Genomic DNA, 26812 nt, shown 5'->3' with positions numbered 1-26812 from the left:
TAGCAAATTGATTAAAATGCGAATGTCAGAAACGTAATATCTGATAACTGAAAATTGAACACCAACGTTGTCCTTGAACACCAACGCTGTACTAAACCAAGTAACTCGGACTCATATGAAGCCGATTCAATTTCGATAAAACCCCAAAAATGACATGAAGATTCTATTGCTGTCTCGGATTTTATATTGCTCCGAAATTTCGGTAGGCGTCATATTCTGTAAATATTTTTTTGTTTTTTCCTTTACAAAATGTTCTTTATCCTACAGTGAACTTCTGTGTCAAAAATGGTAACCGTAACTCCTTGAAGAGCTGCCATTTCGACGAACTTAAAAGCAACTAAAACTATATTTTTATAGGATAAGAAAGGTAGCCTTTGCCACCCTTTTCACGTATTTACTTACTGATTTTTTATTTTATTGATGTTAAATTGCATAGTGTTATGAATAGGTCACTTTTTTGTTTGAATCTGTTTCAATCTTTTTTGCCCACATTGCTTGTAGGATGTGAAACGTTATCATGGCGAAACGTTATCATGAATTTATTATGAAATCGAATGAATTAAAAACACTTGTTACATTATCATTTGGCGTGTAAATTTAAGGTTATGCAATGTAAGTATTTCTCTTTGTACGGTAACAAGGCCAATTGTGTCATCACTTTGCTAACAATGGAACAATCAGTCTGTGAAATGTGGAAAATTTCCACACATTTTGCGTTTAGTTAGCAGCGAAGGTAATACTAGTTGCAGGTTAAATTGCTGTATTTGAGAAGTGTGAGGTAGAATTACATAAGACGAGGTAGTTTGAGTGGTTTAAAATGGCGGATAACTCTTTTGTCCGAAAAAATGGCTGGCACAAGCCTGATATTCAGCAGGTACGTGTAATTTAGACTGTGTTATGTAAGTACTGGTGTTTTACTAACCACATGTTGTTTCAGGTACTGGCCTGGGTCTTCCTTGTGTTTTCTGCAGCTTGCATGTTTGGTTTGGAAGCCCCAGCGCTAACTTTTGGTTGGAACTTTGGCGCTGTTGGGGTAAGTGACATATTATGAATGATTCGGGTTTTCTTTTTTGTTTAAGTGTCATAAAAACTCGTTTATAAAAAGACGTGCTTGTTGATTACTTTTAAAATTTTGGCACAACAGGACAAATTTAGTAAGAAAAGAAACAAAACCGTTTTTATATAGAACGTGCATTAAAACAAACAATCACTTATGGAAAAAAATGTATTCAAGCATATATTAGCCGCTATTTGTTATTGAAAATCTTTCCGTTTCAGGCTGCTTCAATAGTGCTTGGCGCACAAATCACCATGGTATCAGTTGCTACGTCTGTGGATCCAGTAGATGACAACGCGAAAGGAACTATTTACAACCAATCCAGAATTGTACCGATTTTTGATCGTAGCACTCGTCGTCACGTGATCGAAGGCGATTTCTGCTACATTTGCGAAGTCATTGTGTAAGTATCTTTATTAATGTACTTTTTAAACTGACACTTTGCATTGATTGTATGTATTTATTGTCCCATTTCAAACATGAAATAATTTGAGATTTTGTGATATTTGTGGCATGTATTTTACACTAGCTTAGTTCATACTCGCGTACAGTCCAAGTTGAACGATATTTGGCCTAATTAATAGGATGGAGCCGTATTAAGATAAACGTTTAATTTACTATGTGCTAAAAACGTTTTTATTTAGGTACAAGGGCAGCAAGCACTGCAGAAAGTGCAACAAATGTGTAGAAAGATTTGATCATCACTGCCGATGGATTAATTCCTGCGTTGGGATGAAAAACTACAGGTAACATATACACTTGGGCAACGTAATCATCGTAAGCCAAGCCTATTGAAGGCGTTGTACCGAATCAAGCCGGGTTCACGAACATTTCCATACAGAAAGCCTTAAAATCTGGCCAGCCGTGGGACTTGAACCCACGACCGAAGCCTATGCTGGAATCGGTAAAACGCCTTTGTTAGGCCTGGCGTACTATGATTCATATTTGTGTATGCCGTGATCGTTGGTGTGCATGAAAGCTTCAGGTCTGTTACCAGTTATGAATGTAGGTTAATCTTGATTATATATGGCCTGGCTAGGTCATTGCTCTTTTTATCAGTAATAAGGTTGGTTTATGGGCATCGGTAAGAGCATACTCTTGATATTATTTAAATATGTCACTTTAAGCACTTGCGTATATAATTTACCTATTGTGGTCATTTTTCTCTTTAGACTTTTCGTTTGGACTGTGATCACTTGGATGGTTGCCAATGTTGTCATGTCAACCATTGCTGGATTTGTATTTGTCAATTCTTTTCTAGAGTCCAATCTTCTGGAGCACGGTTAGTCAATAAAATGAACAAATGAAACTTTGTATTAAAAATGTCTATCGGTTAGTAGTTGTTTGATGTCCACTTCTTTTCTCATGCAGATATATGGTGGAGCAGTCAACCAATCTGTGTTCGGGTTTTGCTTGGATTTAAGATAACTACTCATCTGTCGATATTTATCTATCAAATATGGCTCATGTGGTTTCATGCCAAATTAGGTGAGATCATGTTCGGACTAAAAATCGTTCATTGTATTTATTAAATGTAAGGTATTTTAAAACACAAATAAAGACACGTTAACTGTATATACATTAGCTACTTTTGAACCCAGAACGAATCAAGGCATTTTTATTACTGTATCTGGGTGAGGCGCGTTGGACCATTTTTTAAACAAGTAAACCAGTGTTTTAAAGCATTATCACCCCTTGCTGGTGAGCGCTGAAAGAAATTTAGCAGTTAGAGAAGGTTAGACACATACATATATTGGCTGTGTACAATGAATTTGGTCTGTTAAGTAGGTGCTTTAAAGGCCTAGCTTTTCGAAGCAGTACCTGAAGTTTAAGTACACTGGGTTAGAAATATAGTGTTTCATTTTGTTGTGGTATCCTGAAACATGATTTTTTTTATTTCTTACAGCTAATCTAACCTTTGAATACTTGAATAGCGTATCGGAAATAGACGTGGAAGCACAAAACCCGAACCAAGATGCCAGACCTAAGCAATCAAAAGTTACCTGGAGACGTTACTTAATGAGTATGGGGATGTTTAATAGATTAAGTAGGAGCATTGTAGCTAAAGCTTACTTTTATTCCCTAGGCTGTTGCCCATGGTGTCCTTGCGTTGACAAGAAAATTAGGAACAAAATTTCACCAGCTGTGCAAGTGGAAGTTTGATGCATTCCGCTTTGGCTTAGTCTTAATGGAATTTGTTCTATTTTTTGTCCGTTGTTTGTCTGCACTTCAGTCTCACGAAATCGACGGCAAATGTTAGGAAAGTTTAGTCTTAAGTTTACCAAGTATAGTTGCTTCGAAGCAGTTTGTTCTGTTTCATCATTTAACTCTTTCTCTTTAGTCAGATTTTTTCATGAACTTTCTGATTTCGTCGTGTGTTATTTTCCATATAGCTGGGTTCAGGTTGATGTTTTCTGGACATAACATCTGTCAAATGGCACAATCAGTTAGAAAAAAATGCTGTAGCATATCTTGTGCCTCGGGCTTTTGGCTTATTTCAGCTAACATTGCCAAAAAATGGCTTATTGCACTTCTGTTATATGTACTTTTTAAAATGTCCAAAGCATGTGGATGCAACATATACTTTGTAGATATCCATGCTTAGTTTTTTTTATTGGTTTAAGGTTACAAATTAGGTTTAGTTGTTCAACTCTTCATTGCTTTTAGGCTTGCACATTGGGGCGTAGACCAAAGGTTGCAGTAATTTGTATTTCGATACAACGTACTGTGGCTTGCCTTCAATGCGCCAGGCCTAAATCGTGATTGAAAGATGTTGCTGTTGTTTGGCTGGGTGTAAAATTGTACTAGGTTAGGGAAGCCATGTCACTGGTCATTTCAAGGGCTGGTGTGTAGAAGCGTAGACCAAAAGCTGCAATAAATGGCATTATTTTTATGCCTTTTATTGCTGCTTGCTTCCTATACACCACGCCTAAGAGACGACTGGTGGATGTGCTATTCATTTAAGGGTAATAGGGTATTATTTATTTGACAATCAAAAAGTTGTATTGCCTCCATATGCTTTTATGTTGTTACAAAATGATTTGCATTATAGCTATTGTTTCCACTTTAATATGGGACTCATGTATCAGAAAATTGACACCAGAAAAACAAGTGTGTTGTTTTAACATTTCCATGTATTTTGACCACACTAACGGTGTGTTCTTAGAGTAGTACAGGTGTGTTGTTGCCGCTACAAAAATCAACGCAAATTTGCAGTGCTCTTAAAAACGAATTCTCTTACATTTCGCCGTCGGTTTTGTGGGCAATCTATGTTTTTGTGTGTGCTGCACTTTCTGCAAAATAAACCAGTTTGCAGCGTATCTTTTGTGCTTTAATCTGCTACTTAAATAGTCTGGCAGGTGTCTTCTTGACAAAACTTCTTCCCTGATATGCAAAAATCTTAACCCTAAAAAAATCATCAATACGTACCCAACAAATGGACAATCCCAACGTCTTGCCTTCTTTGGTTGGATTTTTTACTATTGTCGGCTGAGCGTGTGAGTTTTTCTGCGGCTAGAAGCCATAAGGCCTGAGTGCGAAATATGAAACTGCGTGGAGGGGTCTTGGTAACAGGCCTGTGCCACAAGTCAATATATTCTAGGTTAGCGTGCCGAAACGTGTTTGGTTTTGATTGCTAGGGAACCGCAATCAACTTGGTCTAGTTGTTTTTGGTGATAATTTTTGGGCTACTTGCGGTTTGTAGTCTTAAACCTTATGTAAAAGGTTAATTTCGTAAGTTTAATCGATCTGACAGTCTTTTAATTTGCGAATCTCAGAATTCTGTACAAGATTTATAGGGCAGAATATCCTTCTTTTATGGCGATGTACGTTGGTTTCGTCTACTGTGTGTTGGTAACGTTTCTGACTACAGCGTCGGGTAAGAATATTGTTGGCTTTTTAAGGACAAAGTTATGAACCTAGGCTGTATTTCTGGCGCCCAAATAATAGTGAATAGACTGGTTTAGGTATTGCTTTTGCCAGATTTTAGCCAAGTTTCCTATGTTGGTCGACATTTGTGTCTTTATAACAACATCCCCGAACTATAGACGCTAGGTTATGCAATCCGCTATAGCGTATACGCTTCAGGACTGTTAATAAAGCATTGCATACAACTATACATGAATTAAAATTGCAAGGTGTTTTTAACATTAGAATTTGGTGGACGTTGTTTGCACATGCCATTTAGAGGGGTGTTAACAGCCTTATGACGTCAGAAGCTTTAACGAATGTTGCCAACAAAACCTCTAGTGCTCAGAATTGAATGAAATTTGAACAGCTTACGCCCCAACATTTACCCCACTATGCCTCCAAAATGGGTCCATTTTTTCAACAATGCCTGAAATGAATGACATTTGGGTAACTTGTAGAGCTGTAGAATGTTGTGTTTCACCCTGTGGTCCCAACATTTACCCCACTAGCCCCACCAAAAAGAGTCAATTTTTTAAACAATGCCTGAATTATAAATCCTGGTAAATTGATTCTGGGAATCTTTCCCTGTTCTATTGCCATTGTCGCAGCGATTTCTACCTTTCATAAACATTTTCCGAATGTCGATTGTTGTCTTTGATCCTGTAGCCCTATTAAATACCCCACTAGCCCCCTACAATGTGTTTTAGCCTTTTTTCTCAGATAGAGAAAAATCTTCAAAAATGTTTGAATGGAATGAAATTTAAAAAGTTTGCACTCCATATTTTTATTTATGCTCAGTACCGATCACTGTCTTTTATCTTACAACAACAAACTTTCTTATAATTATCTCTTGAAATGCATTATTTACAACAGGGGTCGGCAACCTTTTTTGCACCGCGGACCGTTATTAAAAGTGAAAATTTATCGCGGACCGATCTTCAAAAAACTGCAACTATTTAGCAATAAAAACGCTTAAATTAGTTTATCATCCCCAGGTTGCACAAGGAAATTTTTAAGAGCATTTAACCTAAAAATTATCCTGCCGGTAATGAATACCTCGCGGACCGGCACCGGGCCGCAGACCGGCGTTTGCCGACCACTGATTTATAATTTTGCATGTGTGGGGGACCCATGAGTTTCTGTTTGCAGAAACAACCGAAATTGTATAAAACAGTGGATGATATGGGACCCAATATAAAATAAGTGCAGTAAAAATAATAACGTCATAAAATAGGTATAGTGTATATGCAAGGGTAATATGTGGTAAGCCACCCTTTTAGTTAAGTTTAAATTTCTGCATCTTTATTTGTTTTTGTATTTTCCTAAAAACGTAAATTTGGACTTTAATTTTAGCTGCAGCAGTTGTTGAGGAAACTCCCTCAAATACATCTCAAACTACTGGACTACTCCAAGTCGGTCTTTGTGAGGTATTTAACCCCTGCCTGAACGAGGGCAAGTGCCTGTATGAGGAAGCAATCGGGTGCGAAATACCGTGATTATATTATTTAAAAAGTAAAATAATATCTCGATGGATATGGCAGCTTTATGTGTGGAATTTACCATTGAACAGTTTTGCCAAATTGCTTTCATTTAAATTGACATGCAATTAAATCTGTTGTTAAAGAGGAAGCCAATTGGCACCTGGTACCAGCCATAAATAGCAAATTGATGTTCGGAAAAGTTGCTTTCAATGCCTGACTGTCGCTGTAAGAAACCGTTATAGTCACACTTACAACTTTTTAACTGACCTAAAAGTTTTTCAACTGAAGTGCATGCATTTTCGTTTGTTCGGTAGCTACATACGCTTTTTGTACACTCGTACCTGCTTTCAAAAAAAAGTTTTTAACAAACCAATTTGGGTGGCCCATTCAAAACATTGACGGTTACGTGTAAATGTGTGTAAAAATTACCAAAAATTTCAATTGTGGCATTAGCGAAACTTTTTACTTTTGTTTTGACAGACGGTCATGCCGTTGCAGTCCTGGCTTTCGGGGTTCAAGATGCCAGTTTGTCGACTTCTGCCATGGCTCACTATGCAATTCCACAGGAATATGTCATTCCGAAAAAGACTCCTACACCTGTGAATGTTTTCCTGGTGGGTGTAGATTTCACTTGTGGCAGTGTTTTCCCAACCCATGTCCCTCTAATTCCCCGTATCTGCCCACATGTTTATGATGGTACAAATGTTTAATCAAGTTAAAAGAATGTTTAGCTAAAGACACCTATTTTAGCAAGAAAAGTTGAAAACTGCGTTTTTTAGCATTTTAGCATACTTCCAAAGAATATCACAATAATGTAAAAAACATCGTAATAGACAAAACACAATCAATGTTTTAAGTATACCCTTAATTGCTTAAAGCCTTGGGTAAGTACTGACTCAAAATCTTGATGTTAGGGGCGATGTTATTGTTGCATGTTGTATATGCAAATTTAGATATGCATTATACGTTTTTGTGCTCGATAAGACGTGGCCGAGTCGATTCAGAGTTGTTCAGAGTTGGGTTTGGGCCGGGTTCGGGCTTCTTCAAAAAAACGGGCCTGATTCGGGCCTGACTTTTCACTTTGTGTCAGTTTTTTTTAAATAAATTTTTCTACTAGATACCCAGTTGCTGGATCTGGCCTAAATGTCAAACAGCTCTGAAACGCCTTGCAATTGTATAGGCCTTTCCCGAGGCTTCAATGTATAGGCCTGTCAATCAAACTTTCGGGCAAATCAAAACCGGCTTCCCAAAAACGATTCGGGTTCGGGCCGGGTTTCGGGCTTGTACTTTTGGTTTCGGGCTGGGTTAGGGCCGGCTTCGGTCTTCAATTTCAGGCCCGGTTGTAACTGTGATTCGATTTATACTCCTGGTTCAGGTCCAGTTTTCGATCATTTCAAAAATCCGAGCTCAAAAAAGTGTCAAAATTACGGTTTTTGTTTAAAAATCTTTGTGTAGGTTATATAGGTAAGAACTGCAACATACCAGACCCATGCTTGAACACAACATGTAACAACGGTGGTACATGCGTTGTGCGAGACAACATATCTTTTTGTGAGTGTGCTGGTCCATTTACTGGCAAACAGTGCGATCTAAACTGTTCTTCGAGTGAAGTAAGTTTGCTTTCAAAAACCCAAAATAATCCAAAACGTACTATAGTACGTAGATTTTGAATCTATAGATTCAAAAAACGCCTGAAAAGCTTGTAGCCTACGTACTTAATAAATTATGCTGCAAACGTTTTATTTTTCTTTGTGCCAATTCTGTTTTTGATTAAACATATTTTCATGTTTGTGTGTAGGTTCTTATAGTTTCTAATTTTTTTTCAAATTTAGTCTATGAGCACTTAGAGCTTAAATTATAAAAAGTACAGAGTTTTGCTGTACCAATCCAACTAAAAACCTTTCGTAAGAGAAATTACAGGAAGTGGGACTCACATGTATTCGGTTAATGGTGACAAATACGAGAATCTAATGTAAAAAATGTTTTTACACATTTTCTTGCTGTGCAACAACTCTTTTTCACATTTGCGTAGTTGGGTTGATTACATTCAAAACCCTTTTAGTGGCGATTGCCAACCCCAGAGATCATCGTGGGTTCCCACATATTTAACCCAATACCTTGCTGCACGCAACGACTCTTTCGCATTTGCACTGTTGAACTGCAGTGTGTTAGCACTTTTTTACCCTGAATCCAACTGTGTTTTTGATTAGAACTGCAACAGAGGCGGGAAGGAATGTGTTCGCTACAATTCAGGCAACGTCGATTGTCGATGTACCAGATCAGTGCCAAGGAATAGCACTGCTTGTGTTATGGAAGATGGTAAAATACATTTATATATATATATAACTTGTATATACGTATATAACTGCCAGAGAGCTTATGTACATGGGCGCCGCCACGTAGGGGCAAGAGGGGGCACTTGCCCCCCCTTGGAATTTCAGTGTACCTCAATTTAACATATTTAGCAGCAAACCTAATTAAAGTGGCAGCGCGGGGATTTGTTACATCGTTAAATGCTTTAACTTTTAGGCAACTCAATTGTGAAGTACACGATTTATGGCTTCATATATAACAAATTCTTTGATGCGGTAAAGTATCAGCCAAAATTTGCCCCCTCTTTCAAAATTTTCTGCCGGCGCCCATGCTTATGTATATAGTATATATCTTAGTGCAGACATTTTAACAATCGCTGTTGTCATCATCAGTGGGGGTATTCTGCATACACAAGTTTTTTAATTAAATTACTTTTTACGTTTATCATAAAAAAAACTGATTGCAAGACTTACATGTTGTAGTCTTTGTAATTTTATGCACTGTTCATACATTGACCACTAAATTTTGAAACATTTCTCACATTTAGACCTCGTCAATGAATGCTTGACGTTATCTAACCCTTGCAATGGGGGGCATTGTATTGACCGTTACGAGGGATTCTCTTGCCGTCGATGTCCCATAGGAAGATCGGGTCCAAGATGCGAAATCTTTCACCCTTGTTTTGTATCGGTATTGTACAATTTGTCGTTTTTTGTGTGGCATTATTCAAAGCGTGTTGTCCTACAAGTAACCTCCTTGCTTTAAGCCTTGTCAAAACGGTGGATCGTGTTTACCACGTGGTGACAGTTACGTATGTTCCTGTCCACAAGGATATCAAGGAAAACTCTGCCAGTGGCATGAAGGTAGGCCTGCTTGGGAGCACCTACCGATTTTATATGTTAATTACGCCTAAACTTATATATGACCAAATAAATTAAGTCACTAAATACTTTAATTTTAATGATAAAACTAACGGCCCTAATAGACGTACAAAGCGACGTGCTTTATTTTTCAAACGTTTCTTCAAACAAGCTATTGCTGCCAGGCATAATGTATGACCAAGTATTGCTCATCCAGCAGTTTTATTGCAAACAATCGACGTTTCGACGTCCTATACAAGACGCCTTCATCAGGCCTTCATCATTTCTTCAAATGCTCCTGCCATCTTCAGTTCTATGAAGGCCACACTTTTTTGTTTCAATTTCGATTTTTTATGAAACATTTTGATGTTTATTATTACTTCACGCTTTAATTCTATCTAGCTTTAATTCTACCTGTGTTTTTTATAATTTTTTTAGGCAGCGAGGTTTGTAACGTGATTTGCAACGCCACCTACTTTGAAGTTACCTGCAACGCAAGTCTGTTGCCTCAGAAAGTTCAACATGAAAAGCTGTTTACGAGAGCCTCACACGAGAATCCCGCCTGCACTTGTAAATTTCCCGACTCATGGTAATGCTCGTAACATAAAGCTATGTATTCCAGCAACATGCAATTCCGTTTTATGCTTCAAACTATTAATAGTGGACCTGGAATAAAGTCCTGAACTCGCCTTGAAAAAAGATCTAGCACAAAATATTTGAAGAAAAAAAAGATACGAGACAACGTTTTTGGTATATATTTTAATCGCATGTTATTATGAGACTATGACAGGGTGGCTTGATTTGGTTTGACGCTTCTGATGGACCTGGACCTGGCTTACAGTGATTTAAACAAAATACGAGTATGTTATCATTGTACAGTTATCTTGCCTCGTACATTCTACTTTTTCGCACATTTGGGTAACCTGTTCAACAGGCTTTCTAAAATTTCACCATCAGTTTAATTTGACCCAACTTCCATACAGACCTGTTGTTTAACACTTGGCAGTAATATGAAATCATGTCCACTGCCACCTCTCCACCAACCCTTTGCCGTTTTAAAACGCCTACTTTAATTTCAAATCATCAGCATTTGGAAGTGTAGAAATATTTCTGATGTAAATTGAACCTAAGACCCGTGTGTATTTTTTTCTTGCAATAAAAGTATTTATCGTTACAGGCAAGTTAGAAGTTCTTGGTACGAGCGTGATTACCTCGGTTACCCTAGATATCGAATTGTTCGGGATCCTTGTATAATTCCTTTTGATTCTTGTGGATCAAAAGTACAGGTAATATAAAACGAACCACGCAATTTGTTTTAATTGAGTTGAGTTTAGTATATTTCTCTTTGTGCAAAAACAACTAACAACCGTCCAACCTCTTCCACCCAAGATCGATTTTTTAATTAACTCGCGGAATCTTCCATTTCCGTAATAGGTACTAAAATTGTCTGTTTATTACCAAAAGATGACTTGTATTAAAAACCAACCCCTCCATCACGTTTGTATTGTGGTATGATTATAATTTTCTTTATCAATTAAATGGGCGCCCTTATGCTGGATCAAAATGGGTCACAAGACCTTTTTTCATTTTTTCTGCATGTCATGCGATCGACTTGTGATCAGATCAGACCAGCCGATCGGAATGGACGGTTTCGACTCTTAACAATCATCAAGCGAGAAATTACTGCGCGATGAAACTTGTTGGTCAACTGTTCCAAAAATCAAATACGTGCATTTTTGAAAAAACACATTTTAACTGAATGTTTTCCATTGTAAATACGAATAAAAAACAGTAATGTTCAAAAAAGAAACGCTATTCGTTTTCATGCGTTCCATACGTTTATTGAGATTATTGCTGCTGTATAACTGCTCACGAAAGCTTTAAAGAAATTTTGTTTCAAGCATCTTGTTTCTGTTTTGTGGGATCAAGACTCGGAGGACGATGGTCTTTTTTTCTGGCAAAATATTTTTTTTCACCTTTAGTCTTTTTTCATTCTTTTTTTCACCTTTTAATATACCATGAATTAAAAGTATCATAATTATTTTGTTGCTAGGTGGAAGAAGGATATCTGATTTATGACAATGTATTGCGTTTTAATGACAAACCTCGCACTTCTGAACAACTTGAGGATTGGGAAAGTGACATACTCATTACTAGAAGCAGAGGACAATTTCAAGTAGGTCTCCTACTTTTTTTTGGCTCAACCAGCGTAGAGAATAATGTAACCAAGTTGTCATAAAGGGTTATACACGAGTGTCATTAAAAAACAGTCCCAACAGTCGTTTCGCTCTTCAAATCACAAATATGCTATTAAACATAATTGCAATAGTCGCTTCAGGGCTAATCCCAGTATATGTGCAAATCCCAATATGTGTGTAAAAACGTACCAGAATGTAAATAATTCGTCGCATTAACAAAAGAACAAAGATTAGCGTATGTTTTTTTTAAGAAGCAATCATTTATGAGTCACATACAAGTTGTATTCACGGCACTTTACACAAAACACACACTGGCAATTTTACCTTTGGTTTAGATGAATTTGCAGTGTAGAGTACAAACGCACGTAAATGCTTTCGAAGAGACACAGAGCGACGACTTTGAAGTGGACAACGATTTGTTGTTAGATCTAAACAGCCGAATCGATTACAACATCTTGAACATATCCTATTTTAGGTGAGAGCCTATTTTGGGGGCAACACAATGATTCTGAAAAACGATACAAACGTAACTGTATGTTCTCAAAGATTTGCATCTTTGTGTATATTATATTATGTATGTGTATATTATGTATTCATTGCTGGCGTCCATCCTAATGCACAAACGATATTTACTATTACATATATACTGGGGTATATAGCAACAGTACCGTACTTATAACTGCATTACTGTCTATCGGGCCTGTGAGATTGCTGGTTGTCGTCTTAATTGGTTAAATAACTTGGTAAATAATGAACAGAACAGATTTATCTTATAATCAACATTTCAGAATGAACGAAACTCTTTATCCAGCGGCAGCATTTTCGGTTGACCATCGTCTTTACGCCTTGGTAAGTTTAGACAACTGTAGCACGTTGTCAACTTAAAAAATATGACTTGTGTTGAGTGTCATCTTTGTGCAGGTATATGTTGATGACAGTTACAATACAAACTCGCAACTTCAAGACAAACAATTGAGTCTCCGAGACTGTTTTGCCACTCCTACCGCCAACTCTCAGGATAAGCGTCGCTATTACCTGCTGAAAAATGGGTACTGTGTTACATAAGTCCACCCAATGATTAACGATTTTTGTGGTTCTTGGTTACTTACTCTGTTATTTCTGATGTATGCGATCAAGGGAAGGTACAATCAAATAAAAACTGATGAACTTAGTATTTTCACCATATTACGCTCATCAACCACACACATGTAATAACAATAGAACATAAGAGTTCTGCAAGAACAATTTTTCTTTGCGGTTTTGAGTAGTGATGCCTCAAAGTTTCTGTTTTACCTTTGTTTCGGTTTCGGTCCATTTTTTTTCAAATTTGGCCAAAACCAAACTTTATAGTGTATAAACTAATGCCCAAACTTTCAATTTCGCCAAGGCTAAGTTTATGATAGGGCAATGCAAAATTGTGACCAAACATCTCTAAACTCTCGAAAAAAATTAATAAAATGTATGACACATTTAAGAAATAAACGTGTTGTTGCAGATACTAAATTCTATGCTTCTCCTGTCACTGAAATAATGTCAAGAAACTATTGAAGTGTTGGGCACTTAAGAAATAAACATGTTGTTTCAAATACTATATTATATGCTTGACAGGTGCCCAAAGGATAAAACCTTTCGTTTCGAAACCGACTCGTTATCTTCCGGTCAACTTGAGTTGCGTTCCGGTAACTTGCCTAAGTTTATGGCGATTTTTAGTTTCAGGCCTTTTACTTTTAAACGCCTTGGAACCCAGGTCAGTTACAGCTTACAGTGTTTATTTGTCTCAAATAAAGCATTAGTGAATGTTTGCTAGTTGGCTATATTTTTGTACATTTTAAAAAAGTCATACATCAGTTTTAAAATCTGGTTTCATGATTGTTTAACGTTCGGTATCCCGTAATTTGTATTTTAACTTATTTTTCATAAAATTTATCATTACATTTTTACAATAAGGTTGGTAATATACCGTGGTAAAAACTTTTTAGTGCCCAAACAACTCAACCCAACAAGAATTAACAATTACCTCCCTAGTATATTTTTTGAATTATTTATTCTGCTTGTGATTTATTGTTTTTTCAGCTTTTCGTGCATTGTGATGCCGACCTTTGCTCCAGCGGTAATTGCAACTTATGCAACAAAGCTACTAGCTTAAGACGAAAACGACACGCAAATAATGAAATTCCGTTGACTATGGCCGAAGCTGCTGGTCTTGAATACAAATTGTAAAGAGCTTAGAACAAATCAATTTCATGCATAAAAAATCATACTTCATTTTTGTGCATTTTGTAACCAGAGCAAACAGTTTATTTGATTATCTAAATATGTTATGGTTGCCATACGTCAGGAATTCCCCCGACATGTCAGGAAATTTAGTGTTTAATTATGCGTCAGGGAGAAATGTTAAAATGAAAGTCAGGTTTCTAAGAAAAAAAAGTCTATATGTATATGTTATGAAATTAATGTACCAACGGAGAAAGATTTACGTAGTTAGCTGCAACCGCGTCTATACTATAAAACGTAATGAGGCAAACTGGCGGAACGAAGGTTAACGGACAATTATAGGTTACTGTTTCGTTTTGCAGTGTGTGCGCGCGCGTAACAATACCGGTTTGTTAATAGATGTCTAACAATACGCGTTAAATACAGAAATAAAAAGTGAAGCCGATTTCTGAGCTCTGTGTTTACTTCTGAACATGTAATTGAATTTTATCAAATATATCATACCTAAAAGCAAAACAAAGAAATTTTTAAAACAAAATTCGACAGTCAAATATATAGCATTTTTTGGGCACAGAATTATGACGATATTGGGTTCCTTTAATGCTCTCAACCTAGGGAAAACACCGTTCGGTGCTATTACCTATCAATGAGCAACAGAGTATGGAAAACCGCGTCTTGTTGTTACGTGCTGGTTTTGCTCCTCCCACTCCTCTTCTGGGGAAAGGTGAGCGCAAGGTTGCTGTAAGTCGATGCCTTTGCCAGGCCAAATCGCATTTTTGAGTGTTTGTGGTGAGCCCACAAACACAAAGTGTCGCGCTAGCAGGTGGTCTTCGACGTCCAGCCGATGCTTCCACCGATGTTCAGCTCTCTAACCCAAGGCCGGACGTCGAGGAGCTCTCCCGTTTGTTGTGCGTCCTTGGTCGCGACTTGCGCTTCGGTGCTAGGTCGTCTTGACCGATGACGCCGCAAACGACCAATGCCCGCTAGACGGTCGTGTGGGGACGATGTCTAGTTGTGGCGACGGTTTTGCGTTGGGCATACAAGACTGCGCGCCCGCGCAATTGCGACATCTTGTCGTCGTTACACTACCACTAAATGCCACGTCGCTGCATGTCTCGTTTCCTTTTATTTACTTAATAAAACGTTTTATGTACGACCAATTGCAGTAGGTTCTGAAAAACCACAAACGGAAGTTGGGTGAAGGGATTGAAAAGGGGCAATTTTGCGTTTTCTGTTAGTTTAGGAGGTGAAGTCTTGCTGCTTCAGACAGGCTCGACGCGTAACTGCTGATCGGGTGCTTTGCACTTTGCTTAGCGGTGACGTAGAGCTTTCGATGCGCAAGTACCATCGCCTCCTGATAAGCTAAGGACCAGCTCCGCTCCTCTTGGACGAGGGAGGGTGCAATGCTGGGGCTATTTGCTCCAACGTTGCCCCCCTCTCTTGTTTGAGAAGCTGCCGCCTTGCGGGATGCTTTCGCTCCCGTATTGGCTGGCTTTGAGCGGGCTCGGTTTGGAAAAAAAGAGCCTTGAGCTCTCTTTTTCACTTATCTCTCTTTCTTTCATTTATCATTTGCTGCTGCTGGCTGCGGCAAAAAATCTTTCAAATATTTTTTACAGATCGACGTCGATAAAGCGCAGCAGCAGCAAGTGGGCAAAAAAGCGCTCGCATATATTACATATATATGTATTCCTTCTTTTCTCCACGCCCAACTGGGCACGGGCAACGCCAACACCTCGACTTGCGACGAGAGAGGAGCGGTGCCGAGCACAAAGCCCAGCACCGGTCCTCTCGAGCAAGCCGGGAGGCCGACGCTGCAAACAGAAGCCAACTCGACTTGTCCCCGTTGCTACCGCCGAAACAGAATGCCGCCGTTGCTCGGGAAACCGGCGGTGAAGCCGATTCCCGAGCTCTGACGTCAGCTGTGACGGAGCTGGGGACGAGCCGACGTTCCGTGTGTCGAAACACCCAGAACTAGCTTCACTCGAGCCCTAAAATTTGGGCTATTTCAATAGATGCACCCAACTTCCGTTTGTGGGTTTCGTGTGTGTGGGTACTTTGCAATGCAATCACGTGGTCACAACGTTTGACGTGGTCCAATAGTTGACAGTCACGTGAGCGGCATAGAGTTGTGGTAAAGGGTGGGTCTGGTGCTTGTCTCGATGTGGGAACCTGCCAAATGGAAACCCACAATCGATAAGCAGTTCGCGCATCACAAGACTGCTGGACAGGACAAAGTCGCTCGATTCGACCTGTTACGTCGCTCGTCTTGCTCCTCCCACTCCTCTTCTAGGGAAAGGTGAGCGCAAGGTTGCTGTAAGTCGATGCCTTTGCCAGGCCAAATCGCATTTTTGAGTGTTTGTGGTGAGCCCACAAACACAAAGTGTCGCGCTAGCAGGTGGTCTTCGACGTCCAGCCGATGCTTCCACCGATGTTCAGCTCTCTAACCCAAGGCCGGACGTCGAGGAGCTCTCCCGTTTGTTGTGCGTCCTTGGTCGCGACTTGCGCTTCGGTGCTAGGTCGTCTTGACCGATGACGCCGCAAACGACCAATGCCCGCTAGACGGTCGTGTGGGGACGATGTCTAGTTGTGGCGACGGTTTTGCGTTGGGCATACAAGACTGCGCGCCCGCGCAATTGCGACATCTTGTCGTCGTTACACTACCACTAAATGCCACGTCGCTGCATGTCTCGTTTCCTTTTATTTACTTAATAAAACGTTTTATGTACGACCAATTGCAGTAGGTTCTGAAAAACCACAAACGGAAGTTGGGTGAAGGGATTGAAAAGAGGCAATTTTGCGTTTAGGAGGTGAAGTCTTGCTGCTTCAGACAGGCTCGACGCGTAACTGCTGATCGGGTGCTTTGCACTTTGCTTAGCGGTGACGTAGAGCTTTCGATGCGCAAGTACCATCGCCTCCTGATAAGCTAAGGACCAGCTCCGCTCCTCTTGGACGAGGGAGGGTGCAATGCTGGGGCTATTTGCTCCAACGTTGCCCCCCTCTCTTGTTTGAGAAGCTGCCGCCTTGCGGGATGCTTTCGCTCCCGTATTGGCTGGCTTTGAGCGGGCTCGGTTTGGAAAAAAAGAGCCTTGAGCTCTCTTTTTCACTTATCTCATTTATCATTTGCTGCTGCTGGCTGCGGCAAAAAATCTTTCAAATATTTTTTACAGATCGACGTCGATAAAGCGCAGCAGCAGCAAGTGGGCAAAAAAGCGCTCGCATGGTGGAGCCAACTGGGCACGGGCAACGCCAACACCTCGACTTGCGACGAGAGAGGAGCGGTGCCGAGCACAAAGCCCAGCACCGGTCCTCTCGAGCAAGCCGGGAGGCCGACGCTGCAAACAGAAGCCAACTCGACTTGTCCCCGTTGCTACCGCCGAAACAGAATGCCGCCGTTGCTCGGGAAACCGGCGGTGAAGCCGATTCCCGAGCTCTGACGTCAGCTGTGACGGAGCTGGGGACGAGCCGACGTTCCGTGTGTCGAAACACCCAGAACTAGCTTCACTCGAGCCCTAAAATTTGGGCTATTTCAATAGATGCACCCAACTTCCGTTTGTGGGTTTCGTGTGTGTGGGTACTTTGCAATGCAATCACGTGGTCACAACGTTTGACGTGGTCCAATAGTTGACAGTCACGTGAGCGGCATAGAGTTGTGGTAAAGGGTGGGTCTGGTGCTTGTCTCGATGTGGGAACCTGCCAAATGGAAACCCACAATCGATAAGCAGTTCGCGCATCACAAGACTGCTGGACAGGACAAAGTCGCTCGATTCGACCTGTTACGTCGCTCGTCTTGCTCCTCCCACTCCTCTTCTGGGGAAAGGTGAGCGCAAGGTTGCTGTAAGTCGATGCCTTTGCCAGGCCAAATCGCATTTTTGAGTGTTTGTGGTGAGCCCACAAACACAAAGTGTCGCGCTAGCAGGTGGTCTTCGACGTCCAGCCGATGCTTCCACCGATGTTCAGCTCTCTAACCCAAGGCCGGACGTCGAGGAGCTCTCCCGTTTGTTGTGCGTCCTTGGTCGCGACTTGCGCTTCGGTGCTAGGTCGTCTTGACCGATGACGCCGCAAACGACCAATGCCCGCTAGACGGTCGTGTGGGGACGATGTCTAGTTGTGGCGACGGTTTTGCGTTGGGCATACAAGACTGCGCGCCCGCGCAATTGCGACATCTTGTCGTCGTTACACTACCACTAAATGCCACGTCGCTGCATGTCTCGTTTCCTTTTATTTACTTAATAAAACGTTTTATGTACGACCAATTGCAGTAGGTTCTGAAAAACCACAAACGGAAGTTGGGTGAAGGGATTGAAAAGGGGCAATTTTGCGTTTTCTGTTAGTTTAGGAGGTGAAGTCTTGCTGCTTCAGACAGGCTCGACGCGTAACTGCTGATCGGGTGCTTTGCACTTTGCTTAGCGGTGACGTAGAGCTTTCGATGCGCAAGTACCATCGCCTCCTGATAAGCTAAGGACCAGCTCCGCTCCTCTTGGACGAGGGAGGGTGCAATGCTGGGGCTATTTGCTCCAACGTTGCCCCCCTCTCTTGTTTGAGAAGCTGCCGCCTTGCGGGATGCTTTCGCTCCCGTATTGGCTGGCTTTGAGCGGGCTCGGTTTGGAAAAAAAGAGCCTTGAGCTCTCTTTTTCACTTATCTCTCTTTCTTTCATTTATCATTTGCTGCTGCTGGCTGCGGCAAAAAATCTTTCAAATATTTTTTACAGATCGACGTCGATAAAGCGCAGCAGCAGCAAGTGGGCAAAAAAGCGCTCGCATATATTACATATATATGTATTCCTTCTTTTCTCCACGCCCAACTGGGCACGGGCAACGCCAACACCTCGACTTGCGACGAGAGAGGAGCGGTGCCGAGCACAAAGCCCAGCACCGGTCCTCTCGAGCAAGCCGGGAGGCCGACGCTGCAAACAGAAGCCAACTCGACTTGTCCCCGTTGCTACCGCCGAAACAGAATGCCGCCGTTGCTCGGGAAACCGGCGGTGAAGCCGATTCCCGAGCTCTGACGTCAGCTGTGACGGAGCTGGGGACGAGCCGACGTTCCGTGTGTCGAAACACCCAGAACTAGCTTCACTCGAGCCCTAAAATTTGGGCTATTTCAATAGATGCACCCAACTTCCGTTTGTGGGTTTCGTGTGTGTGGGTACTTTGCAATGCAATCACGTGGTCACAACGTTTGACGTGGTCCAATAGTTGACAGTCACGTGAGCGGCATAGAGTTGTGGTAAAGGGTGGGTCTGGTGCTTGTCTCGATGTGGGAACCTGCCAAATGGAAACCCACAATCGATAAGCAGTTCGCGCATCACAAGACTGCTGGACAGGACAAAGTCGCTCGATTCGACCTGTTACGTCGCTCGTCTTGCTCCTCCCACTCCTCTTCTAGGGAAAGGTGAGCGCAAGGTTGCTGTAAGTCGATGCCTTTGCCAGGCCAAATCGCATTTTTGAGTGTTTGTGGTGAGCCCACAAACACAAAGTGTCGCGCTAGCAGGTGGTCTTCGACGTCCAGCCGATGCTTCCACCGATGTTCAGCTCTCTAACCCAAGGCCGGACGTCGAGGAGCTCTCCCGTTTGTTGTGCGTCCTTGGTCGCGACTTGCGCTTCGGTGCTAGGTCGTCTTGACCGATGACGCCGCAAACGACCAATGCCCGCTAGACGGTCGTGTGGGGACGATGTCTAGTTGTGGCGACGGTTTTGCGTTGGGCATACAAGACTGCGCGCCCGCGCAATTGCGACATCTTGTCGTCGTTACACTACCACTAAATGCCACGTCGCTGCATGTCTCGTTTCCTTTTATTTACTTAATAAAACGTTTTATGTACGACCAATTGCAGTAGGTTCTGAAAAACCACAAACGGAAGTTGGGTGAAGGGATTGAAAAGAGGCAATTTTGCGTTTAGGAGGTGAAGTCTTGCTGCTTCAGACAGGCTCGACGCGTAACTGCTGATCGGGTGCTTTGCACTTTGCTTAGCGGTGACGTAGAGCTTTCGATGCGCAAGTACCATCGCCTCCTGATAAGCTAAGGACCAGCTCCGCTCCTCTTGGACGAGGGAGGGTGCAATGCTGGGGCTATTTGCTCCAACGTTGCCCCCCTCTCTTGTTTGAGAAGCTGCCGCCTTGCGGGATGCTTTCGCTCCCGTATTGGCTGGCTTTGAGCGGGCTCGGTTTGGAAAAAAAGAGCCTTGAGCTCTCTTTTTCACTTATCTCTCTTTCTTTCATTTATCATTTGCTGCTGCTGGCTGCGGCAAAAAATCTTTCAAATATTTTTTACAGATCGACGTCGATAAAGCGCAGCAGCAGCAAGTGGGCAAAAAAGCGCTCGCATATATTACATATATATGTATTCCTTCTTTTCTCCACGCCCAACTGGGCACGGGCAACGCCAACACCTCGACTTGCGACGAGAGAGGAGCGGTGCCGAGCACAAAGCCCAGCACCGGTCCTCTCGAGCAAGCCGGGAGGCCGACGCTGCAAACAGAAGCCAACTCGACTTGTCCCCGTTGCTACCGCCGAAACAGAATGCCGCCGTTGCTCGGGAAACCGGCGGTGAAGCCGATTCCCGAGCTCTGACGTCAGCTGTGACGGAGCTGGGGACGAGCCGACGTTCCGTGTGTCGAAACACCCAGAACTAGCTTCACTCGAGCCCTAAAATTTGGGCTATTTCAATAGATGCACCCAACTTCCGTTTGTGGGTTTCGTGTGTGTGGGTACTTTGCAATGCAATCACGTGGTCACAACGTTTGACGTGGTCCAATAGTTGACAGTCACGTGAGCGGCATAGAGTTGTGGTAAAGGGTGGGTCTGGTGCTTGTCTCGATGTGGGAACCTGCCAAATGGAAACCCACAATCGATAAGCAGTTCGCGCATCACAAGACTGCTGGACAGGACAAAGTCGCTCGATTCGACCTGTTACGTCGCTCGTCTTGCTCCTCCCACTCCTCTTCTGGGGAAAGGTGAGCGCGAGGTTGCTGTAAGTCGATGCCTTTGCCAGGCCAAATCGCATTTTTGAGTGTTTGTGGTGAGCCCACAAACACAAAGTGTCGCGCTAGCAGGTGGTCTTCGACGTCCAGCCGATGCTTCCACCGATGTTCAGCTCTCTAACCCAAGGCCGGACGTCGAGGAGCTCTCCCGTTTGTTGTGCGTCCTTGGTCGCGACTTGCGCTTCGGTGCTAGGTCGTCTTGACCGATGACGCCGCAAACGACCAATGCCCGCTAGACGGTCGTGTGGGGACGATGTCTAGTTGTGGCGACGGTTTTGCGTTGGGCATACAAGACTGCGCGCCCGCGCAATTGCGACATCTTGTCGTCGTTACACTACCACTAAATGCCACGTCGCTGCATGTCTCGTTTCCTTTTATTTACTTAATAAAACGTTTTATGTACGACCAATTGCAGTAGGTTCTGAAAAACCACAAACGGAAGTTGGGTGAAGGGATTGAAAAGAGGCAATTTTGCGTTTAGGAGGTGAAGTCTTGCTGCTTCAGACAGGCTCGACGCGTAACTGCTGATCGGGTGCTTTGCACTTTGCTTAGCGGTGACGTAGAGCTTTCGATGCGCAAGTACCATCGCCTCATGATAAGCTAAGGACCAGCTCCGCTCCTCTTGGACGAGGGAGGGTGCAATGCTGGGGCTATTTGCTCCAACGTTGCCCCCCTCTCTTGTTTGAGAAGCTGCCGCCTTGCGGGATGCTTTCGCTCCCGTATTGGCTGGCTTTGAGCGGGCTCGGTTTGGAAAAAAAGAGCCTTGAGCTCTCTTTTTCACTTATCTCTCTTTCTTTCATTTATCATTTGCTGCTGCTGGCTGCGGCAAAAAATCTTTCAAATATTTTTTACAGATCGACGTCGATAAAGCGCAGCAGCAGCAAGTGGGCAAAAAAGCGCTCGCATATATTACATATATATGTATTCCTTCTTTTCTCCACGCCCAACTGGGCACGGGCAACGCCAACACCTCGACTTGCGACGAGAGAGGAGCGGTGCCGAGCACAAAGCCCAGCACCGGTCCTCTCGAGCAAGCCGGGAGGCCGACGCTGCAAACAGAAGCCAACTCGACTTGTCCCCGTTGCTACCGCCGAAACAGAATGCCGCCGTTGCTCGGGAAACCGGCGGTGAAGCCGATTCCCGAGCTCTGACGTCAGCTGTGACGGAGCTGAGCCGACGTTCCGTGTGTCGAAACACCCAGAACTAGCTTCACTCGAGCCCTAAAATTTGGGCTATTTCAATAGATGCACCCAACTTCCGTTTGTGGGTTTCGTGTGTGTGGGTACTTTGCAATGCAATCACGTGGTCACAACGTTTGACGTGGTCCAATAGTTGACAGTCACGTGAGCGGCATAGAGTTGTGGTAAAGGGTGGGTCTGGTGCTTGTCTCGATGTGGGAACCTGCCAAATGGAAACCCACAATCGATAAGCAGTTCGCGCATCACAAGACTGCTGGACAGGACAAAGTCGCTCGATTCGACCTGTTACGTCGCTCGTCTTGCTCCTCCCACTCCTCTTCTGGGGAAAGGTGAGCGCAAGGTTGCTGTAAGTCGATGCCTTTGCCAGGCCAAATCGCATTTTTGAGTGTTTGTGGTGAGCCCACAAACACAAAGTGTCGCGCTAGCAGGTGGTCTTCGACGTCCAGCCGATGCTTCCACCGATGTTCAGCTCTCTAACCCAAGGCCGGACGTCGAGGAGCTCTCCCGTTTGTTGTGCGTCCTTGGTCGCGACTTGCGCTTCGGTGCTAGGTCGTCTTGACCGATGACGCCGCAAACGACCAATGCCCGCTAGACGGTCGTGTGGGGACGATGTCTAGTTGTGGCGACGGTTTTGCGTTGGGCATACAAGACTGCGCGCCCGCGCAATTGCGACATCTTGTCGTCGTTACACTACCACTAAATGCCACGTCGCTGCATGTCTCGTTTCCTTTTATTTACTTAATAAAACGTTTTATGTACGACCAATTGCAGTAGGTTCTGAAAAACCACAAACGGAAGTTGGGTGAAGGGATTGAAAAGGGGCAATTTTGCGTTTTCTGTTAGTTTAGGAGGTGAAGTCTTGCTGCTTCAGACAGGCTCGACGCGTAACTGCTGATCGGGTGCTTTGCACTTTGCTTAGCGGTGACGTAGAGCTTTCGATGCGCAAGTACCATCGCCTCCTGATAAGCTAAGGACCAGCTCCGCTCCTCTTGGACGAGGGAGGGTGCAATGCTGGGGCTATTTGCTCCAACGTTGCCCCCCTCTCTTGTTTGAGAAGCTGCCGCCTTGCGGGATGCTTTCGCTCCCGTATTGGCTGGCTTTGAGCGGGCTCGGTTTGGAAAAAAAGAGCCTTGAGCTCTCTTTTTCACTTATCTCTCTTTCTTTCATTTATCATTTGCTGCTGCTGGCTGCGGCAAAAAATCTTTCAAATATTTTTTACAGATCGACGTCGATAAAGCGCAGCAGCAGCAAGTGGGCAAAAAAGCGCTCGCATATATTACATATATATGTATTCCTTCTTTTCTCCACGCCCAACTGGGCACGGGCAACGCCAACACCTCGACTTGCGACGAGAGAGGAGCGGTGCCGAGCACAAAGCCCAGCACCGGTCCTCTCGAGCAAGCCGGGAGGCCGACGCTGCAAACAGAAGCCAACTCGACTTGTCCCCGTTGCTACCGCCGAAACAGAATGCCGCCGTTGCTCGGGAAACCGGCGGTGAAGCCGATTCCCGAGCTCTGACGTCAGCTGTGACGGAGCTGGGGACGAGCCGACGTTCCGTGTGTCGAAACACCCAGAACTAGCTTCACTCGAGCCCTAAAATTTGGGCTATTTCAATAGATGCACCCAACTTCCGTTTGTGGGTTTCGTGTGTGTGGGTACTTTGCAATGCAATCACGTGGTCACAACGTTTGACGTGGTCCAATAGTTGACAGTCACGTGAGCGGCATAGAGTTGTGGTAAAGGGTGGGTCTGGTGCTTGTCTCGATGTGGGAACCTGCCAAATGGAAACCCACAATCGATAAGCAGTTCGCGCATCACAAGACTGCTGGACAGGACAAAGTCGCTCGATTCGACCTGTTACGTCGCTCGTCTTGCTCCTCCCACTCCTCTTCTAGGGAAAGGTGAGCGCAAGGTTGCTGTAAGTCGATGCCTTTGCCAGGCCAAATCGCATTTTTGAGTGTTTGTGGTGAGCCCACAAACACAAAGTGTCGCGCTAGCAGGTGGTCTTCGACGTCCAGCCGATGCTTCCACCGATGTTCAGCTCTCTAACCCAAGGCCGGACGTCGAGGAGCTCTCCCGTTTGTTGTGCGTCCTTGGTCGCGACTTGCGCTTCGGTGCTAGGTCGTCTTGACCGATGACGCCGCAAACGACCAATGCCCGCTAGACGGTCGTGTGGGGACGATGTCTAGTTGTGGCGACGGTTTTGCGTTGGGCATACAAGACTGCGCGCCCGCGCAATTGCGACATCTTGTCGTCGTTACACTACCACTAAATGCCACGTCGCTGCATGTCTCGTTTCCTTTTATTTACTTAATAAAACGTTTTATGTACGACCAATTGCAGTAGGTTCTGAAAAACCACAAACGGAAGTTGGGTGAAGGGATTGAAAAGAGGCAATTTTGCGTTTAGGAGGTGAAGTCTTGCTGCTTCAGACAGGCTCGACGCGTAACTGCTGATCGGGTGCTTTGCACTTTGCTTAGCGGTGACGTAGAGCTTTCGATGCGCAAGTACCATCGCCTCCTGATAAGCTAAGGACCAGCTCCGCTCCTCTTGGACGAGGGAGGGTGCAATGCTGGGGCTATTTGCTCCAACGTTGCCCCCCTCTCTTGTTTGAGAAGCTGCCGCCTTGCGGGATGCTTTCGCTCCCGTATTGGCTGGCTTTGAGCGGGCTCGGTTTGGAAAAAAAGAGCCTTGAGCTCTCTTTTTCACTTATCTCTCTTTCTTTCATTTATCATTTGCTGCTGCTGGCTGCGGCAAAAAATCTTTCAAATATTTTTTACAGATCGACGTCGATAAAGCGCAGCAGCAGCAAGTGGGCAAAAAAGCGCTCGCATATATTACATATATATGTATTCCTTCTTTTCTCCTGGGCACGAGCAACGCCAACACCTCGACTTGCGACGAGAGAGGAGCGGTGCCGAGCACAAAGCCCAGCACCGGTCCTCTCGAGCAAGCCGGGAGGCCGACGCTGCAAACAGAAGCCAACTCGACTTGTCCCCGTTGCTACCGCCGAAACAGAATGCCGCCGTTGCTCGGGAAACCGGCGGTGAAGCCGATTCCCGAGCTCTGACGTCAGCTGTGACGGAGCTGGGGACGAGCCGACGTTCCGTGTGTCGAAACACCCAGAACTAGCTTCACTCGAGCCCTAAAATTTGGGCTATTTCAATAGATGCACCCAACTTCCGTTTGTGGGTTTCGTGTGTGTGGGTACTTTGCAATGCAATCACGTGGTCACAACGTTTGACGTGGTCCAATAGTTGACAGTCACGTGAGCGGCATAGAGTTGTGGTAAAGGGTGGGTCTGGTGCTTGTCTCGATGTGGGAACCTGCCAAATGGAAACCCACAATCGATAAGCAGTTCGCGCATCACAAGACTGCTGGACAGGACAAAGTCGCTCGATTCGACCTGTTACGTCGCTCGTCTTGCTCCTCCCACTCCTCTTCTGGGGAAAGGTGAGCGCAAGGTTGCTGTAAGTCGATGCCTTTGCCAGGCCAAATCGCATTTTTGAGTGTTTGTGGTGAGCCCACAAACACAAAGTGTCGCGCTAGCAGGTGGTCTTCGACGTCCAGCCGATGCTTCCACCGATGTTCAGCTCTCTAACCCAAGGCCGGACGTCGAGGAGCTCTCCCGTTTGTTGTGCGTCCTTGGTCGCGACTTGCGCTTCGGTGCTAGGTCGTCTTGACCGATGACGCCGCAAACGACCAATGCCCGCTAGACGGTCGTGTGGGGACGATGTCTAGTTGTGGCGACGGTTTTGCGTTGGGCATACAAGACTGCGCGCCCGCGCAATTGCGACATCTTGTCGTCGTTACACTACCACTAAATGCCACGTCGCTGCATGTCTCGTTTCCTTTTATTTACTTAATAAAACGTTTTATGTACGACCAATTGCAGTAGGTTCTGAAAAACCACAAACGGAAGTTGGGTGAAGGGATTGAAAAGGGGCAATTTTGCGTTTTCTGTTAGTTTAGGAGGTGAAGTCTTGCTGCTTCAGACAGGCTCGACGCGTAACTGCTGATCGGGTGCTTTGCACTTTGCTTAGCGGTGACGTAGAGCTTTCGATGCGCAAGTACCATCGCCTCCTGATAAGCTAAGGACCAGCTCCGCTCCTCTTGGACGAGGGAGGGTGCAATGCTGGGGCTATTTGCTCCAACGTTGCCCCCCTCTCTTGTTTGAGAAGCTGCCGCCTTGCGGGATGCTTTCGCTCCCGTATTGGCTGGCTTTGAGCGGGCTCGGTTTGGAAAAAAAGAGCCTTGAGCTCTCTTTTTCACTTATCTCTCTTTCTTTCATTTATCATTTGCTGCTGCTGGCTGCGGCAAAAAATCTTTCAAATATTTTTTACAGATCGACGTCGATAAAGCGCAGCAGCAGCAAGTGGGCAAAAAAGCGCTCGCATATATTACATATATATGTATTCCTTCTTTTCTCCACGCCCAACTGGGCACGGGCAACGCCAACACCTCGACTTGCGACGAGAGAGGAGCGGTGCCGAGCACAAAGCCCAGCACCGGTCCTCTCGAGCAAGCCGGGAGGCCGACGCTGCAAACAGAAGCCAACTCGACTTGTCCCCGTTGCTACCGCCGAAACAGAATGCCGCCGTTGC

At 44.2% G+C, this 26812-nt stretch overlaps 2 protein-coding genes across 2 annotated transcripts; both read left to right on the top strand.

The window, feature by feature from the left end:
- The first annotated feature begins 1 nt into the window (after position 1).
- Positions 2-2589, top strand: LOC145219841 (palmitoyltransferase ZDHHC1-like). The gene is made up of 7 exons (XM_080087149.1): positions 2-202; positions 268-367; positions 938-1033; positions 1279-1460; positions 1702-1803; positions 2230-2339; positions 2429-2589. Exons 3-7 carry the CDS (start codon positions 977-979, stop codon positions 2587-2589), a joined length of 612 nt encoding a protein of 203 aa, XP_079943275.1. The 5' UTR covers positions 2-202; positions 268-367; positions 938-976.
- Positions 2590-8381: 5792 nt separating this feature from the next.
- Positions 8382-14038, top strand: LOC145219840 (uncharacterized). Its single transcript, XM_080087148.1, has 11 exons — positions 8382-8419; positions 8658-8766; positions 9527-9623; positions 10059-10209; positions 10798-10906; positions 11674-11796; positions 12154-12293; positions 12607-12667; positions 12740-12867; positions 13427-13565; positions 13892-14038. The coding sequence occupies exons 1-11, from the start codon at positions 8382-8384 to the stop codon at positions 14036-14038; spliced, it is 1242 nt and encodes a 413-aa protein (XP_079943274.1).
- The last annotated feature ends 12774 nt before the right edge of the window (positions 14039-26812 follow it).

The sequence above is a fragment of the Phallusia mammillata genome, chromosome 3 (assembly GCF_965637545.1).
Source record: "Phallusia mammillata chromosome 3, kaPhaMamm4.hap1.1, whole genome shotgun sequence".
Lineage (NCBI taxonomy): Eukaryota > Metazoa > Chordata > Ascidiacea > Phlebobranchia > Ascidiidae > Phallusia > Phallusia mammillata.
This window is presented reverse-complemented; position numbering and strand designations above follow the sequence as displayed.

What these genes read in the sequence shown, in the direction of transcription:
- LOC145219840 (XM_080087148.1), top strand. Translation starts at nt 8,382, where the DNA reads ATGTATTCGGTTAATGGTGACAAATACGAGAATCTAAT. An exon ending in TTGAACATATCCTATTTTAG is followed by an intron (nt 12,294 to 12,606) that starts GTGAGAGCCTAT and finishes TCAACATTTCAG; the next exon opens with AATGAACGAAACTCTTTATC. An exon ending in TATTACCTGCTGAAAAATGG is followed by an intron (nt 12,868 to 13,426) that starts GTACTGTGTTAC and finishes TATGCTTGACAG; the next exon opens with GTGCCCAAAGGATAAAACCT.
- LOC145219841 (XM_080087149.1), top strand. Translation starts at nt 977, where the DNA reads ATGTTTGGTTTGGAAGCCCCAGCGCTAACTTTTGGTTGGAACTTTGGC. An exon ending in GTTGGGATGAAAAACTACAG is followed by an intron (nt 1,804 to 2,229) that starts GTAACATATACA and finishes TTTTCTCTTTAG; the next exon opens with ACTTTTCGTTTGGACTGTGA. An exon ending in GTCCAATCTTCTGGAGCACG is followed by an intron (nt 2,340 to 2,428) that starts GTTAGTCAATAA and finishes TTTCTCATGCAG; the next exon opens with ATATATGGTGGAGCAGTCAA.